Source organism: Pipra filicauda, unplaced genomic scaffold (genome assembly GCF_003945595.2).
Source record: "Pipra filicauda isolate LSUMZ 115617 unplaced genomic scaffold, ASM394559v2 scaffold83_size3615187_pilon, whole genome shotgun sequence".
Taxonomy (NCBI): domain Eukaryota; kingdom Metazoa; phylum Chordata; class Aves; order Passeriformes; family Pipridae; genus Pipra; species Pipra filicauda.
The window spans coordinates 1,880,083-1,898,604 of NW_024105020.1; the positions used below are offsets into that span (position 1 = coordinate 1,880,083).

An 18,522-nucleotide genomic window follows, 5' to 3' on the forward strand; every position below is an offset into this window, starting at 1 on the left:
GCGGGGCAGGCGTCGGCCGCAGGAGGGCGCGGCGGGAGCGGCGCGGCCGGAGCTGCCGCAGAAGATGTCGGCGGGGCGGCGGTGGCCGTGGTGGCCGTGGTGGCTGCTGCCGGCGCTGCTGTGGGGCGGCGCGGGGGGGTACGTGGTGGTCAGCTCGGTGTCGTGGCCGCTGCCCGAGGCGGGGGCGGCGGCGGACGAGCTGCACAGCTCCTCCACCGAGGAAGCGCTGCCCGCGCTGCTGGAGGAGGCGGGCGGCCTCTGGAAGCAGAGCTACCCGGCCTCAGCGTACCGGGAGGATGCGGCGCTGGGCTCCGGGCCGGCGGCGCGGCGCCCGGGGCCGGGGGCCGCCCCCTCCAGGATGTTCTCCTACCGGCGGGAGGGCGGCGGGGCGCCGGGACGCGCCGGGACCGCCCGCTTCCTCGCCCGCCACAACACCTGGGGCTTCGTGGCGACGCGGGCCGCCCGAGGAAAGGTACGGTGCCCACGGTGCCCACGCCACGCGGTTCCTGCCGGACGAGCGCCAGCCCCCGCGGCCGCGCCGTCCCGCCGCCGGCAGCGCCCGCGTCGCGGAGGTGACAGCGGAAACTCTTTCTGGAAGAGAAATCGTGCTTGGAGCACGGCGAGGGAGGAGGCACGCTAAAAATCGCACCAGAGGGGCACCAAAAACCCAAAATCTCTAGGCTAGAAAGCAGAGCTGCAACGTTGGGTTTGGAGAGGGCCTGTTTCAGGAGGAGGAGGAAAAGGAGGAGGAGACCCCGCTGGGCTACCACAAAATCTGTCCGCCCGTCAAGCTTGAAGGACGATTTCCCTGTCAGGAGCATTAAACAAAATAGCTGGGCTGCACCAGAGAGTCGGGGTCATTATTTTTTCCAGCTTTAAAATATTTCCCTTTTTAAAGTGAAAGGTTTGGATGAGACAGACACAGCATCCAATACAACTCAGATAAAAGGGGGGGGGGGGAAAGAAATTAAAAAAAAAAAAAAGACATCCATAACTTTCTGTTGAAAGTATTCACAGATTAATTAATTTACAATTTAAAAAATAGACAAAATTAGAAGCACATAAATCTTCAGAAAGCTTGGCAGAGTTAGTGGCAGTTTATGTTATTCTGAAATACAAAGTAACAAGTTGAAAAAAGATACCATTAAACAAATCTATACATGGTCACAAGAGACCTGTAATTCTACATCAGCTTGTTGGAAATCCTATCAAATAGTATGATCTTAACTCTTCTGGTTTATGCTCCTGCCAGAAACCCTCAGTGGAATTACAGACATAATGTAGTCTGCAGTTAGCTGCCTCTAGTTAGAACACAGAAGTAATATAGAAAAATGTGATTCATAATAAAATTTGGAATTCATGGGGTGGTGATTGCTGCTGTGAATGCTAAGCTATGCTGCCTGTGATCACAATTCTTTTTGAGAATCCAGTGTAACATTAACCTTGCATGACAGACTGAGCATTTTAAGCAATGGGAACATGTCCTGCAATGTTACTGACAGCTATTTTTTTTTTCATTATAACTCTTAATAATAAACAAGTATCTTTAGCTTGTAAGTTATGTAGCATCATTAAAGTATTACTTCTAAGGAATACCAACAAATACCACTTATAAGCACTATAAGCATTAAAATTTTAAAGGCATATAAACATTCAAAATCAGAAAGCATGCAACCCAGGTAACAACATTATCCAGGGTTTTCTTATTAACTATTAATATTTAATTTGATTTTGCTGGAAAAGATTTACCACTTACATTGAATTAATATATTGACTGATAATTTTACTATTTAATGTCTAATAGACCATGAGGAAAGAAGGATCTGAAAACATGAAAAACCCCCAGTAGCTCATTAAGTATCTGTCCCTGCTATTTATAATGGCATGAAAAGCAAAGTAGGAATATAAATTATTATGGAGAATATTAATGGGTGTCACTACTGGGCAAGGACATTTTTGTATGTGTTATATCCTTTGTGTATACACAGGTCAGTGTATGGGAGAAAACGTTTTGAAAACTTGGCTCTTTGGCGTCCCTCCTCTGCCATGGGAGGAGGTTTTACTCTGGCTGGCTTGGTGGCTGAGACCCCTCCAGACCTGATGTTCCTACCTAGGAAGTTGAGCTGATGTCCAGTTTGTCTTCAAACAATTCTCGCTAAAATGCTTTTTTCTCTGTCTTGGCAAACCGATGCAATGACATTGCAAGTCAAAGCCAAAAGGGCAGGCAAAATTAGTGTAAAAAGCAGGCTGAATCAAGGCTAAATTAGGCTCTGTATTCCTTTGGGTTTGAGGAAAGGTATCAGCGCTGGTTTAAAGTAAACATTTCTTGATACTGATGGCATTGCTTTTAATGCACTTAAACATTTTTAATTTGGTAGTGCCTTTAAGGTCGTGGAAGAGAAAATGTACTCTATAGTGCCATGGACAGGGCTGGAAAGAAAAAATAGAGGAGAGATCCGTTTTCATAAAAGCATGATAGAACTAATTTAGAGGAGATAGATTAATTTAGAAGTGCTGTCTCATGACAACTGAGAGTGGGAGCAATGGGGCTGGCTGTCCTTTCTGCTAGAGCCCTTGAGGGAATGCCCCACATTGTAAACCCTCTGTGTGCAAAGATATAACCAGTTGCTTATTTGGATTTTGCAGATCCAAGGTATGCCCTATGGGAACTGTTTACTTCTCAGCGATGGTCCCATCAATAACAGCACTGGAATCCCTTTCTTTTACGTAACACCGAAGGATAACACTGTGACAGATCTCCTGAAGAATCCCATGGCTTCTCTGACCCTGCCAGAAACAGATGGAAATTTCTGCAGGTAATAATTTTATCTGCCTACTACCACCTTTAGTGAGAACAGAGACCTCAGAACAAAATGGTGGATCCCGACCTTCAATGTCCTGCTTTTATTTTTGGCTCTCACCATCAGCTACATGCTCCTTCCTAGGTTTGTTTTGCAGTAAATTGCCCTGGTAAAGCAGAGTAGAGAAAAACAGAGATGTCACTGAAGTATATTGTAGCATCAACAGCTAGAGTGGCTTTCAGCTTGCACACTAACACACCTAAATTTTAATCTCTTCTTGGAGGTGCCTACATAAAATCTAGGTGTTCAAGATCCTATTCTAGTTTATAGTGATCTAGTCAATAAGATCCGTGGAGTTTCAAGGGCTATCTAATTCATGGTAAAGCAGGCACCGTTGCTCTGCTGAACAACTCTGGAGGCCCTGCTGATTGCCTTCATGGGGATCTAGCTCTCTGGGTTCTGTAAGGGGATCTCTCAGTTCAGAAGTTATACACCCAGGACTGTGACACTCAGTCTAATTTCCACCTCTTCAGAGGATATGACTGAATATCTTTAAAATTTTTTTTTATACCCTGTATTTCTTAAACAGTCAATAAATGACTCCACAAATAAAGAAAGCCAGGTCTTAGGTTTACCCATCTACATCCCGTCCCAGGTTCTTCTCTCCAGAGATAGCAATGAATTGACTTCTTTCCAATCATATCATACAATCTTAGAATCAGAGAATTATTCGTGTTGGAAGGGACCTTGAATGCCATCTAAGTCCAGCCCCTCTGCCATGGGAAGGGACACCTTCCACTAGATCAGGTTGCTCAAAACCCCATCCAGCCTGACCTTGAACACGTCCAGGGATGAAGCATCCACAGCTTCTCTGTGCAACCTCTTTCAGTGTCTCACAACCCTCACAGTTAAGAATTTCTTTCTAACATCTAATCTAAACCTACCTTTTTTCTGTTTAAAGCCATTCCTCCTTGTTCTATCACTACACAACCTTGTGAAAAGCCCCTCTCCAGCTCTCGTCAGCCCCTTTAGGTACTGGAAGTCTGCTGTAAGATCTCCCTGGAGCCTTCTCCAGGCTGAACAACCCCAACTTTCTCAGCCTGTTTTCACAGGAGAGGTGCTCCAGCCCTATGCTCATCTTTGTGGCCTCCTCTGGACTCGCTCCAGCAGGTCCATGTCTTTCTGTATGTATAATGAATAACGTCAGCTCACCAAAGCTTTACCTGTGTAAAATGTATGTATGTAAACTCAAAGATGATTCAATTTTCCCCTCCATTCTTATCTCCTTGAAAAAGACTTATCTCTACCATATGTTTTTTTACAGTCAAACATGTGGCAATCTTGGCTGGGTCAACCTTGTGTGAAGTGTTATTTACAAAGGCCTCTTTATGTGACGAGGTACATGACACTGAAATTGTGTCAGACAGGACTCTGTTACCAAAGCAGATCTTAACTGATGTTCCAAAGAGAGATAGAGAACTGGCTCCTTCAGAAAGAAATGGCACTAACAGTTTTTATCCCAACTTAAGGTCCTCTTCGGGGAAGAAGAGATTTTGTCTTAAGAACAGGTTTCCCCATCTGGAGATTGCCTTGTGTATCACCCCACTTCTCAAGCCTGCTAGCTGAGAACAGCACTGGGAAAAGCAGTGAATGGCAAATATAAAACATTACTGTAACACTTGTCTGTATTTGTCTCCAGAATATGCTGTTTTCTGAAGAGTTATATAGTGGAAAAATGAAATATTTCTTAGTCCTAAGCAGTACAGATAATTTCAGGCTGACATCCTATTCCCAAGGAATAGAAATTATGGCTTCCTCTGATGCTGTCCCATCACCACATTTCTTAAGGCAATTCAGCTTTGAATGCTTGAGGAGGTCAACAGACTGGTGAACTTAACACTGGAATGGTTCTGCTTGTTCCTTAAATATCTTTTTTAATTATTTAATTAAATATTTTGGATTTATCATTTAAAAAAATAAATACATCTCTTCTTTCATTACATGCTAATGGCATTTATCCTGCTTTCTAAGCTTTCCCATTCAGTCAGATAGTGAGCTGAATATCTAGACCAAGGGCTTAAAAACGGTATTTGAAGTCCTATGTCCTACTACCCAGTGCCCTATTTTCAGAGGCTCAAGACTCATAGCAGCTTCCATCGATGATAAGTGGTGGTGCTGAGCACTTCTGAAAACTACACACCCATTTAGGCACTTAAGTGTGGCCTTTAATCCCTGCCTTTAAACAGCCACACTTGAAAGTCTTTGTCTTTTATGGTTTAGCAACATCACTGCCCAATTTACCAGTTTGGGAAGTCCAGTTTACCAACAAAAGAGAAAGCTGCATGATTTATAGAAATATGAAATCCATATACATCGCAAACCTTTGAGAATATTTATTCAATGTCTTTTTGTTAAGTGACTATTAATTTTCAAACCACTGCCCCTTTGTTCAGTATGCCAGATATTTGCTGCTGTTTGTTTTGCAGCCAGGGCAACGTGGATTCTGTCACCTGGCTCTCTAGTCCCTCTGCAGCCAGAGCCTGTGCCCTCTGGTGAGAAGAGCTTTCTGGGCACCATCAAGAAGCTAAATCTGGATTTCCAAAACAGCTTGGGCCAAACTAATTACCAGTTGCCACGTCCTGACTCTCCCTCCCTACCACCGGTGACGTGCCACCCTGGCCCCCATCGGTTCTGGTCTGTGCCTCACCCTGAGCTGAAACATAAATCTGAAGAACATTAACCTGACAGTGAGACTAAGGTTTTCTGCCGATCCTTCTTCCTTTCCTCCTGCGGCCACTGCTGCTCCTGGCCATGCAATCCCACCCCCTCCTTCCAGCTGACCATATGGTGGGCCTATTTTAGCTCAGTAACCCAGCGGAAACCTCTTCTTTTTTTTTTTTTCTGGATGAGATTTCTACTGGCTTAGTAACTTGAATCAGCTCCCCAAGAGCCAGAGGAGAGCAAAGGAGAGGGGAAAAGAAAAAAGAAGGTGGAGGAAAATAGATATCCTCATTTTAACATGTAACCATACTCTAAATATTGAGCTGACTATTGAATTGAGTGCACAGATTCAGAGTTTGATCAGAGCTCCTTGCATTATTTTTTTTGTTCTTACAAAAACAAAACCAGTTTGTTTTTCATTATTTCTGGACTTCTCATCTGGAACAGATATTGTTTGGCATTAGTGCAAAGAACAAACAATATGGCCAATGAAAAGTTGGGACATTTGTGATGTGCAGTTTGTGATTTTGATGATACAAAAATGTGAGCAAGCTTTGAGGCTGTCTCACACTCAGGAAGCATGTGGTCACTGGGATTTTAACTTTCTTCTCTTCCTTCCACCTATAACTAGGGTCAGAAATTAATTTTTATTTTTAAACTATCAATCTGTGAGTGATTTTTACACTTAAAAGCAGCAACATCTAAAATTCCAGCCCTGCACACCATCCTACTGTTACCCCACAGAAAAGGCTTCTGCCAGCAGCACAACAGTGAAGGAAACAACAAGTGTATCTGGGCCCTGCTGCCCAGTGCTTGGGGTGACCTGTCCCCAGCTTCAGGGTGCACTTGACCTGCTGAGATAGCCAGGTTGCAAACAGGCACACAGCATCCTTAGTCCAGAGCTTTATGTGGTGGCTCAAGTTTTGTATAGCAAAAGTCGTCTTTACCCACACTATATTAGAGGCAAGACCTTTTACTCTGAGAGACCTCTGGTCAGTATTAAAATGGTATTTGTGAGGTTTTCTTTGCAAAGGAAAGTGTCAGATGTTCTCTTCCTCAAGTGCATTATTTATTGTTTAGGTTTCAAAATAATTATGTAAAATATCTGAATGAATCATGTTCTACGTGAGAAAGTTCATGTCCTTGTATGCCAGCAATGCATTTATAGCTTGTTTTCATGTGGAACTTTATTAGAATTCCATTATTAACCCACTATGACTTGCAAGAATGAAAATAAATGTGAAAGCTAATAATCAGTGCCTGTAGTCAATGCTCCTGGGAGTATTTGGCACTCTCCTGAAACATGCTTCTGACTTACTGAACGCAAAAGAAATCTCTGGCCTTTAGAAAGAAAACATAGCTGACATTTCGATAGTCTTCTTCTATCTAATGAGTTTCAAGTGACTTGTGCACACCAATTTGATATTAAATTTATTTAGTAGCAAATTTCATTTGTTTTGTTTTAGAACAGACTCAAGTTCCAAACCTTGACAATAAATATTTTCATTTTCAAGGTTGTGAGGAGTACAGACTGGCCTTTTTGGTGCTCCAGCCTTAATATTTAATCAGCTGGAGAGAAAATTTGAAAACCCTAAACTAATAAGAGAAATAACATTTAATAATAAAAGAAAGACATCTGTGATGCATCTGACTAGCACTAATTGCAAGACATTTTAGTGTTGCAGCTACAGTCTGGATTCCTCATCTCTGACCTAGAGATTACCATTTCCCAGGGGGATATGGGCTGCCCCTCTCTGAGAAGACTCTCTGATGGCCAGGATAGAGACAGCATTTGTTAGCAACTACACAGCATCCTATCTGAAGGCTGATAAATGGATAATAGAGGCAAAAGAAATTAAATAGTTCAGGGATATAAATAGACTAAGCTGGTATGTCTATGCCACAGACAAGCTGAAAAGATTGAGTCCCATTCTTGCAGTTTTCAGTGGGAGCAAGACCAAGCCCAGCATTAAAGAATAGAGCAGCTATTGTTCTAAACACATTTCCCAACACACAGGCTGCTCCGAGGATCCCTCTTTCCAAGCAGGCTCCTGGGTCTGCCTCATTACAGCTGCAGTCTGGAAAACAGGCAATTAATTTTATACGTGTGTCACTTCCTTGACATCAGGTTCAGCACATTCATAGAGACTCACGGCAGCTTCCTTAGAGAAGGAGCCATTACATAGCTGCTGTGAACTGGCACAAGAGAAAAGCAGTGAGCTTTGGGGTCAGTCCACCATTGGTTTTCTTTTGCTATTAGTTTGGAGGATAGTATTTCAAATTCGGATTCCCGTCCTTATTTGTGACCTCTATCAGGGGTGACTCCATGAGGGCCATTTTACCCACCATGCTCATCTGGTGCTTGAAGGTAGCAGATCAGCACAATCAGGCAAATGTGTTCAGTGTATAAAAGCTGGCTCCTAAACTCTGTAAGGTTTCCTAAACTCTGCATTGAAAATGCTGACAGGAGGTGCTGAGTAACCCCAGTGCTTCTGGATACCAGCAGGTCATGAGGAGAGAAGAGGAATTTGGTGGGATAAGGTCCTGGCTGCATGGTGGATCAGCAGCATATGCAAACATCTGACTTCATTCCCTGGGCAATCCTGAGACAATAAGCCTGCCATGGGTGGCAGGCACAGCCTCTGAGATGTGAGATGGCCAGCTAACATATAGCTACCCCTGGGTTTGTGGAGTCTATGCTTGTTAATGGATGGATTGATACAACAAATTTGGTACTGCACCTTCTCACAAAGAGAAATGATGTATGCAGAAGACAAAGGCTGAATTCAGATATCCATCAATTTTTGAGATCCACCTCCTGATTCAGTGGCACTGACACATTTCTAGTACTGGTATTTATATTGGCCATTTTTAGTCATATACAAATAATGATGTCAGTAGCTGTTCCTGAAAAATCTGTATTTAAAAAAATCATGAAGATATCAAATTAGAAAGTCAAACATGAAACCTACTATCATCATGACTCAATGCACACAACACAGCTCTAAATTACTATTTTTTTCCTGTATTCTTAAATAACCAATTTCCTAAAATCCCTTTCTAGTGAAGTAGTATGTGTTCTTCTGACTCTGTTTACAAAAATAGTTGATGCTGTGATTCTTTTTTTTTCTCCGTGAATTGTCTATGGTTAAACTATATAAAAGTTTCCTGTCTGAAACATGGAGTTCAGCTGAAGAAATGAGCTGTTATTGTCAATGAGGACAGGCACACAGACTGGCTTCACATTGTAATTAAAACATGCTGGGAAGGATTATCTTCTAGAAAGAGTGAAATTATTTAAAACATGAAAACAGATATACCATGAATACAGGCTCACTTAGATGCAGAATAGCTGAAAAGTATCAATACTGTTTAGCTCCCAAGCCTGACTTCAGATTCAGACCAGAAGACATCTTCCAAAAGCAAAGACGTCTAAGTGCTAGCTCCTAAACATGGCTGATAAAGAAACTCCTGTCAAAATCAGAGCAGGGCAGAACTGCCCAGCCATATCCAGTGGAAGGCCAGCAACAGCTTTTCAGATTATGAAATTGCTTTCAGCAGAGATTTTGTTTGACGTTCATGCCACGCAGATTAGCAGCACCAATACATTATTTCTGTTTCAGAGACACTGGCAGTTAGTGAGTGGTGAGCAAATAATTTGTATGAGAAGGATAACTTACTTTTCAAAATTAATCACATCTATTAATCAAAATTATATGCACTTTACAGTAACTCTCTAAGAACATAGCATTCCCTTCCTTCCTTTCTGTAGATTTTAGAGGACAAAAATCCTATGATGCATTGTATATACTAGAAAAGAACTCTGCTTTTTCACCTTGTGCCCAGTTTGGGGCTATGTAAGAGGAGCCTTGTGCAGGGTGTGACGGGATGCCTACCTTGCATCTGTGGGAGGGGACAGGGATGAGCTGTGTCAGCATCCCATCCCCACCTCCTAATGACACGGTTTTGCACCACTGCTGTCACTATAGGAGAGGTTAGGATGTGTGGAGGCAGTCACTGCCCTTATGCCACATGTGAGCTGTATGCTTTAAAGTAGAAAAAAAATGTAGGAAAACTGTTCTCTGGGCCTTTCTTCTTGGCCCTCTGTCTCTTCTTTTCTGCAATAGGAGAAAGCTCTTTCCAAACTTCCTCTTCCATTCTGCTCAAGAAGTAGAGGGATAAGAGTAGTGCTTTCTCACAGGGCAAGGAGAACTGTGTTCAAGGGATATGGGAAGGATTTGTATACCATGACTGGGAAGATGGAAGGTCTTGTTTCTTCAGGGGGGTGGAGGAGAATGACGTCAGCTGCTCTGTGGGAAAAGAAGGCTGGAGAAGAAGAAAAAGAGAGATATTCCTCTCCATAGACGCCTGCTTCTGCCCCCCGACCCCAGAACATTACTGAACATTTCTCATACCAGTTCCTTCTTGGGGACACCTGGCATTCCTTCCCAAGTGCCTCCCAAACTCTTATTTTTGTTTCACCTCACTAACGGATTGCAGAGACTGAGAATGAAGATAATACTTAGGGATACCTTTGGTCAGAAACCAGGAGACAGAAAAGAGTCGGTCAAAGCAGAGATCTCAACTGTGAAAGGGAGTCCTAACCAAGAGCCAACATCATTACATTATGTGCCAATATAACCACAGCAGCCTGAACTATGGGTTCATCACATTTGGACTTGGATAGTTGTTGTATAAGAACCCTCTAATTAAACAAGAGATGGCTAGTGTAATAAACAATTTAATGAGTAGGTGGCACTCTTTACTCTGAACCACTCTTGAACTGTGACCCAAAAAGCGTGGAAGCGTTACGTAGTAAAATAAGTGGGACATGTTCATTGGCAGTGCACTTCACAGCATTGCATCTCTGTTGGGAAACATATTGCACTTGTATACAGACCTCTCAGTAAAGCTGGCACCTTTGTAACTAAATGTGGCTCATGTTGTCATCTCACATGCTTGGAAAAGAACTGGCTGGACTGGGTCAAACTCTGCGTACCTAGTTTTCTCACTATAAGCAGAGAAACAGGAACAATGAATTCTCCTCTCTTCACAAATCAGATGAATAATTAAGATGCTTCTTCTTAATGCACTGTCTTCTTATAAAATGCATAAACTGAATCTTTTTCCCTTTTAGTCTGGTTTTCCTAGTTTTCTGCAACAAAGTGTATGTATTTTAAATAAGCATGGAAAAGTGTGTTCCTCTGCTGCTTGGTCTCCTTCCAGTTACCTTCTTTCTCTTCCCCTCAGTTCATATTTTATCCTCTCCAGGGAGACAGAGGACCTGAATCTGGTAAAGACAGGGCCTGAGAAACCACCTTGGGTTTCCTCAACAGAGCAACAGTATCACCACCTCTGCCTCTGGCTCTGCCTCCCCCTCAACCCCAGCCAGCAGCACATAAATGTTATGTAAAGCCGCTCCTCCGCATCTACTTGTTCTTGTGCCAGCAAAGATAAAAGAAACCCAAGGACTGAGAGCTGAATATGCGCTTAGATAGAAGGCAACAAGTGACTAGTGAATGCCTGAATAGACCTCTACAGATATAAGGGAGGAATACTTTATGAAATATACCTATTTATTCCTGGTATCCTTTTATTATCTTTAGTAAAAATATGAGATATATTCCTTATTTATTACTAGGAAGCAAATCCTGCATTTACGTTGGTTGTGCTGGGAACAGCACTGGAAACTCAAGACCTGTTTACAACATTTAGAAGTAGTAACTGTAAGTTTAGTGATTTTGGGTGGTTTAAGAAGTATGAATAATCACACATCATTAGGGAAATACTATGCCAAAAAAAAGATGCAGAAACAGATTTACTTCAGAATATGAAGGGTTCTTTTGAAAAAGAAAATACTAATGCTAATGTAAGGTTAGAATACAAGGTTCCTATTCTGAAACAGAAAACCTATGATAAGAGGCAGCCCTGAATGCAAAGCCAACAAAGCAGTAACATGTGCTGAACTGAAATGTATCATTGTCCTGTTCAGCTCTTCCAAAACTTCACCTAACATAATCTCAACAAAGAACTTGTTTGCCTCATTTCCCAGAAAAACAAACTGACCCTCCAGAATATTATTGCAATGTGCAAAATTCAGTTTGAATATAGTATTGTGTGTGTCAGTCAGTGTAGCGCCCTGCCTCACAGTAATGTACAGAAAACTGTAAACAGAAGAAAAAGCCAGAGGTAAAAAAAACATAAATAAAACCATTCCAGGTATGGATGCATAGTGTGCGGGTTTCATTGTCAGCCAAATGCGTGGAGAGCAGCTTCTTATGTAAATTGGGAAGTAGTCACATCTGCCACTAGTCCTATCAGGCAAAACTTTCTCAGCATAGGCAGGCAGGGTTCACTGCTTAACCACAGCAATGTCAGGTCTATTGCCTACTCAAAATCAATGAGCACGCTTTCAGAATAAACATGTACTTGCACAAAACCACCACATAATTGTAATCTGAGAAGGTCAGACCAAAACCTCTCGCTGTTCCTGATCACATCCAAAATGCATCACCTTGATCCAGTCTGTGAAATGCAGACATTCTTTAATAGCAATCCTTTTGAATTCCTCTCTGAAAGTAATAACTGCATCTTACCCAGGAGCTATGCAAAGAGAGACACTTGCAAATATTCCTACTTTTCCTTGCTCTTCAGTTGTTTTATGATACTGTTAGGCTGTAGAGGAAAATGTATCATATTTTTGGACACACAGTTATTTTAAAGCAATCTTTTGAACTGAATTTTTGCTAGTGCGAAGTCCCTTCTGTCATCAATATATGTGTTAAAAATATGTTGAATATATAAACATATGTGGAGGGTTTTGATACAGTATTAAGGTTAAGAACAAAAGATAACAATAGATCAGGAGATCACCTCAAATGGACTTTTAGACTCCATTATCCAGGGCCCGTAGTTCCAAGAGTGTGAATCTCCACTGCCCTGGCTGCTGGACACAGAGACCCTCAGCTGACACCCTGTGTATGTGGAACTTGGCTCCTCTTTCTTCAGCTCTATATACTGTATTGCTATATTTATTCATGTTTTGGTGGATGAGTCTCATTGGACCACGTGTGCTGAACAGCCACACAACACCCAAAGCCTACACAAAAAAAATGCAAGGAGCCAGAGGTGTCCCTAGGGCATGGAGCTGTGTTCCTTAGGGACAGGGTGCTCTCAGGCCACTGAAAGCCAGATGTGAAATGACATCTTCAGCAGTCAGTGTGAGTTAGTGCTGAGGTTCTACAGAGTGCCAAGGTGATCATGTAGACAAATTTGTGTTCCAGATACACACTGACAGAAATAAACCCAGTGCCAGGGTAGGGAATGCAGATTTTCAGACACTCAGAACACCACTTGTGTATTATTTCATAATAGTTTAAAAAAATTTTATTAGAGAAAATTAGACCATTATAATGGTCATTGATGTGAACAGAAAGTTTGAGCTTGATCTTTGGCCACTGCCCTTCCTCCTGCACAGTAAATCTGGGAGAGGAAAAAGAGTACAAGTGGAGTTTGTCTGGAGGTTGTTAAGCTGAACATCCCCTTCAGACAACTGAACAGGATGCTGAAAAAACTTCCCAGAGATCATGTGACAGCAAATGGCCTTTTGGAGGTCAGGCTACAGGTGGTGCCAAGTGCTCACTGGGCATAGCCAAGTATCAACCAGCCTGCTATACTTCCTTGTGTATCTCTGTTCATGGCCCTCTCTAGAAGAGTAAGTACTTTATCCAGTGAGCTACACAGTGTTTACTAACCATCTGTAGAGAATCTGCAGGTGTTAAATTAGCTGCAGGGGGATGTCCATATGTTTCCTGCATGCACTAAACACGCATTGAGAATTATAACCAAAAATGAAGCCATTGCAGATTGCACACAGTTAAGGCTAAAGGGCTCAAGCCAAGATCTTTAAGTAAAACTGCACACAGATGAGATGCAATTTACTGTGATTTGCTGCTTCTGACTAAACACAGAGAAGAAGAAACGCAGCCTTCATTTCCTAATGCAGCTTTTTGGGCTTACATGGGGAGATGGTTCCCTGAGATGCTGAGCGGTCTCAAACTACTGGCAACAGGACTTGGGGCTACTCAGCACTCACAAGAATCAAGTCTTTGCAGTCATTGCATACAACATGTTTTTGCTATTGGTCAATTTACTTATGATTTATATGCTTGTATTGTATATATCAGAGTCAGCAATTGCCCTGCAGCTACTAATGGGAGTTATTTATTATTACTGTTTACGAAGAGCCAAAAAGCAACAGGTACCTTCTCTGTCTTGATCTGAAGGCAATTGGAGAATTTGTTTTAACAGATCTTGTCTATTTGGTGTAAAGTAGTTGAAAAATGGATAAAAAATGAAAAAAGATTGAGTTTCTAGGATAAGGAAAAGACCTTATGTTTTACATACAAATACATGTATTCATACTTTTTTTTGTAGGCATAGGCACACAGTAACCATCTCTCAGTTCTCAGAATCCTGAATACAGATCCGTACATCTGTCTGGGAAAACTGCCATTTTCATACTTTTTACAAGCCAACATATATTAATCCAGGTTTTGTAAGCATAAATTAAGATTAAGCAAACACTACACAGATCTATGTGTCAGGCAACTATTCCTTCAAGATCTCCCCCCTCCACCAGATGGTATAGCTGGGTGTAGAAAAGACTTGCAAGGCTTTCTATATGTGAGCAGGAGTTCACATTTCTCCAAAACCCTTAAGAAAGAAATCAAGCTATTACTCATAAGCATTTTTCTCTGTGCACAGAAAAAATGTAATTGATCCAGAGGATCTGAGGTGCGCCAGGCTGACTCTCATGGGACAGATGGTCATGGTGCCTCCGGAGGAAGTGGAATTTGCCAAGCAAGCAGTGTTTTCCAGGTCTGTATCTAACAGGCACACAGTAGAGTGCAACCCACAGGTTTGAGACAAATATACAAATGTGGTACAGAAAATCTGAGAAGTAACAAGCCTGATCTTTACTTTGGGGCCATGAAGCATGTTGGCTCCTGTGTGGTTTGGAATGACAGACTTCCTTTTAACTCTTGAGGAAACGAAATATGGAAATGCAATTAGTTAGTATTGGACTCTCATAAGGCATGTAGTTTATAATCTGGAGATTATGAAAATATTTCATCTGGTTGCAAGGAGACATTCCATAAATCCAGGGTGTATTTGTTATCTTTAATGATTCTACCCCACTTTAGGACAGGTATTGCTCTTCAGCTACAGCCTCCTACTCAGGGACAGAGCAGAGCTCTGCTGCCTTTGGGCTTACAAATATTTTCAGGGTGGAGCTTATGGGTTTTATTGCCTCTTCTGACATACCAGCTGCTGCAAAGCCACAGTACTTACCGAACAGTCTCCTTTGAAAGATGCGAGCACAACCCAGAGGTGTACACACACAAAGAGGGTGTGCCTCCATGCCCTCCAGTGGGTCTCCAGAATTACAGGCACGAAAAGCCTGAACCTTAGCTAGGGCATGCACCTCCCACACAGGCTGCCAGAGATGGTCCTCCAGGCACACCTTGCCTGGTCAATCAAACATTGCTGGGAAACTGGGATGAGCTGTGATCCAAAACAGCCCAGAGGCAATACTCTCTCTGACCCATGGGAAGGGGTTAGGGTGGGACTCTGTCAGTGGGTGCCATCAGTAGCAAAACCGAGGCCGCGGACAGGCGGGGCCATCTTGGCACAGGAGCATTTTTTTACAAACTTTGTAGAAATTAGATTTCTATGTGTGCCACAGTCCAGCAGCACCTCCGCAGAGAATGCTCCATTGTCGGGGTGCAAAAGCCAGAACAACAGGGTGAGGGCTGCTGGGCACACCCTATCCGGTGCCAGCAGCATCTGGAACCACTTGTCAATGCCACAGTCATAGGTGCTCCAAGGGACTGCAGGAGCTGTAGGAGCTGACAGCTCAGAGTCTGTGCTCTACCTGCTACCCAGTTTTATTAGCTCTCCCGCCACACCACAACTGCTACCAAAGGTGTAGTATTTTCAGAACACTGTTTCCTTTGAACAGGTACAAGCACAAGCCTGACACACATTCAGTCTCCTCTAACTATTTTTCACTTAGTTAGAGACCAACAACATCTGCCTTTAGAGATGGGGTTCTGCAATGGGGAAGGTGGTGTTTGCTGGCTGCCTGTGTTGCAGTTCTCCCCGGACTGGGGTGTGGAAGATCATAAACCTTACAGCAAGGGAGGGCCAAAAAGATGAATAGTGGTGGTTCTCGGATCTCAGGTTTCCCTCTGGCTGAACACACTGAACTGAAGAAAAAAGGAGACTATGCATATGCTTTGGCACATCTTTTAATTTTTTTTCCCTTTTCTTTGTCTTTCCAGGCACCCAGTGGTAAGAAAGTGGCCTCGTAGCTATGAGTGGTTCTTCATGAAAATGAACATTGAGCACATCTGGCTTCAAAGCTGGTATGGAGAAGGTTCTGCCATTGCAGTAGAAGAGTATTTAAAAGCGGTTCCAAGTAAAGGGTGATTGAATGTGCTTTGAGATAGAAATCTCCTGAATTTCCTTTCCAAACACTTTTAAAATTTCATGCTGGATGGTTACTTTACAGTGATATTTCTTTTCTTTTCCCAAAAGGCTTCAAAATAGCCCTGTCTGACATAGAGCAGAGTGAAAATAAATCAACACAGACTTTCAAATTATAAAGGAGTGGCGGATACTAGCCCTACCCTGCAATGTACAAACTTGTCATTTCAAGCAGGCAACGCGTCATCTTAAATGCTGTTTAAAAATGCTTCATATCTGTTTGTTTTGACTTCTATTGCTGTGCACCCACAGGGAAACTACAGTATGTGCTAAATATAATATTCTGAAAAAGCAAATTGCCTACTCAGAACCATCTATGCATTGTGGAGATATTACTGCTGTTTGGTCTCCTTTGATTTGTACATACTCTAAGAGAAACTGAATAGCTGCAAATTTAGGTATTTAAGTTCTTAAAAAATGTTATGCTAAAGCTGTCCTCTTTTGCTAACTTGTATTTTCTACGTGTGCTTTTCCCTAGTTAGATAATTTGATATTTCACTTGGAAATTGAGTAGAACTTCTCCATTTTAGTAGAAAAAATGCAAACAGTTCAAAGAACGCAGCTCCAACATAACTCGTTTCTCACTGACACAAAGCTGGTTAAACACATTAAGGGCCAAATCAAATCAGCCCTACGAGGATTATCTCAATACAAGTATAAACACTGTCATAAGAAGAATTTAAGTAAATGTTCCCAGCTAGCCTATTCCTGTTGAGGCAGGAAAAGTATTTTTAATAGCCTGTAGTCCCAATTTCTTTTGCCTCCCTTCTCCAGCTACTGCTTTATTTTTAACTCGTTTGTGCAACTGATTTTCTGTAAACCCTCACTAACTCACTGAGGGGTGGAGCAGTCCCTTAACTCTGTTTCCTTACCAAGATTTAAAGGGCTTGTTCATGCATTTATATTTTTAAAGAATTTATTTTTTAAAAAATATATTAGGTATTTCAGGCCACAAAAAACTCATTTTCCTAGTGTGGAAGGTGAAAACTTTGTTGCAACACATTATTAATAGGCATCTCATGTGATAATACCAGAAGAGTTAAAAGGTATTTTAATCACCTTCAGCCCTTTCTCTAGATGTCCTCCTGGAAAATTTACTCTGCAGTTCCTAAGGATATCACAGAAAGTTCCCGTGGCTAACCAGCCAAGTCACTACACAGTTTGAAAATGATACAGCTGTTCTCCCTGTTACATATAAGAAAGAAATACATTGAGATGGGGTATCTGTGCCTGTGGGGAAGGTCTTCCAGCATCCCTGGGAGTGCACCTGAGCTCTAGACATCAGTCCACACCACATCTGGGCTGGGGAGGAACTTGGGTGCCTGGGCGAGTGGCCCGAGCTTGTACAGGTTAATCCCTGGGCAGAGCTCAGAGGCAGCTGTGTGAGCCATGATCAGCTGGAAGCCAATTAAGTGTAGCTGAGCTTATTTTGGTTCGGGCAGAGAGAGAGGGAGTCGTTCCCACAACAGTGCTGGGCACTATGCTGGTTTAACTACCAGGGGCCACTTAGCCCTTGGGTAAGTTCAGGACTCCACACATCACTATCATTCCTGATATTCTGTAAGAATCAAATGCAAAGGAGAGGGGAAAACATTGTTTAGATACTCACTAAGCTTTTTTTTTTCCCTTGTCTTATTGCCAGAGACTCTGTTGGCAGTGCAGATCTTTTGCAGAGGTAATTACACAAAAGGAGGAAGCATCCTGCCTCAATCTATTTCCTTCTTTTTTTTTTCTTGGCAGATAAGTAGCATTTTCCCATTTGAGTTTGCCCCTGAATCTTGCACTGTGTAGTACTGAAGCAAAATGGCCCATCCTATACAAGTATAGAATATCATCAAGTGAAATCCTCCTTGATTCATATCATTTTGCCACGGAGATCTTTGTCCACTATGGATTTGATAACTTTACCCATTAGGATTAATGGGACTTCTAAATCTGAGTTCAACAGGAAGAGTACTAAACCTTGTAAGGGAATTTCTGCAGGTGTAACATTTCCGTGAAACTATAATTACATGTTTCATTATCCCAGTTCACTACTATTTCCAGAGCCTGAAATGCCTCTTCTGTGCCCCACCCCTAAACACATACACACAAATTCAGAGTAAAAAGTTAATGTTTAAACAAGTTGAAGAAGAGAGGAAGAATTTTAGAAATGCTGCTGTTACTATACTCTCAATTTCACTTACGTCCCCTGGCAACAGTAACATAGTCTTGTGTCGTATTCATTAACTTATTAACTTGCCTTGAAGCAGTAAGGCATTGTGTCAATGATGTCCAGTAGAGCTTTAATGGTTTAAGAAGTTAGTGTGTACTGAAAAAGGTTTTGAATTTACAACACCCTACCTGCTTACGCTGTCTCCCTGGATACATAGATTAATTGGAGTAACTTCTGTATTGTAAAGTGACACATTCATCAAGAAGTTTTTCTATATGAACCAGCCATGAGGCT

The 18,522-nt window shown here is 42.2% G+C and overlaps 1 protein-coding gene across 1 annotated transcript; it reads left to right on the forward strand.

The window, feature by feature from the left end:
• Positions 1-55: 55 nt before the first annotated feature.
• On the forward strand, positions 56-18,203 carry CREG2 (cellular repressor of E1A stimulated genes 2). The gene is made up of 4 exons (XM_027718111.2): positions 56-472; positions 2,647-2,816; positions 14,289-14,402; positions 15,869-18,203. The coding sequence occupies exons 1-4, from the start codon at positions 65-67 to the stop codon at positions 16,014-16,016; spliced, it is 840 nt and encodes a 279-aa protein (XP_027573912.1). The 5' UTR covers positions 56-64; the 3' UTR covers positions 16,017-18,203.
• Positions 18,204-18,522: the final 319 nt, after the last annotated feature.

Coding starts and splice junctions, on each gene's coding strand:
- CREG2 (XM_027718111.2), top strand. CDS start 65: ATGTCGGCGGGGCGGCGGTGGCCGTGGTGGCCGTGGTGGCTGCTGCCG. Junction 2,817..14,288: donor ACAGATGGAAATTTCTGCAG/GTAATAATTTTA, acceptor CTCTGTGCACAG/AAAAAATGTAATTGATCCAG. Junction 14,403..15,868: donor AAGCAAGCAGTGTTTTCCAG/GTCTGTATCTAA, acceptor TTGTCTTTCCAG/GCACCCAGTGGTAAGAAAGT.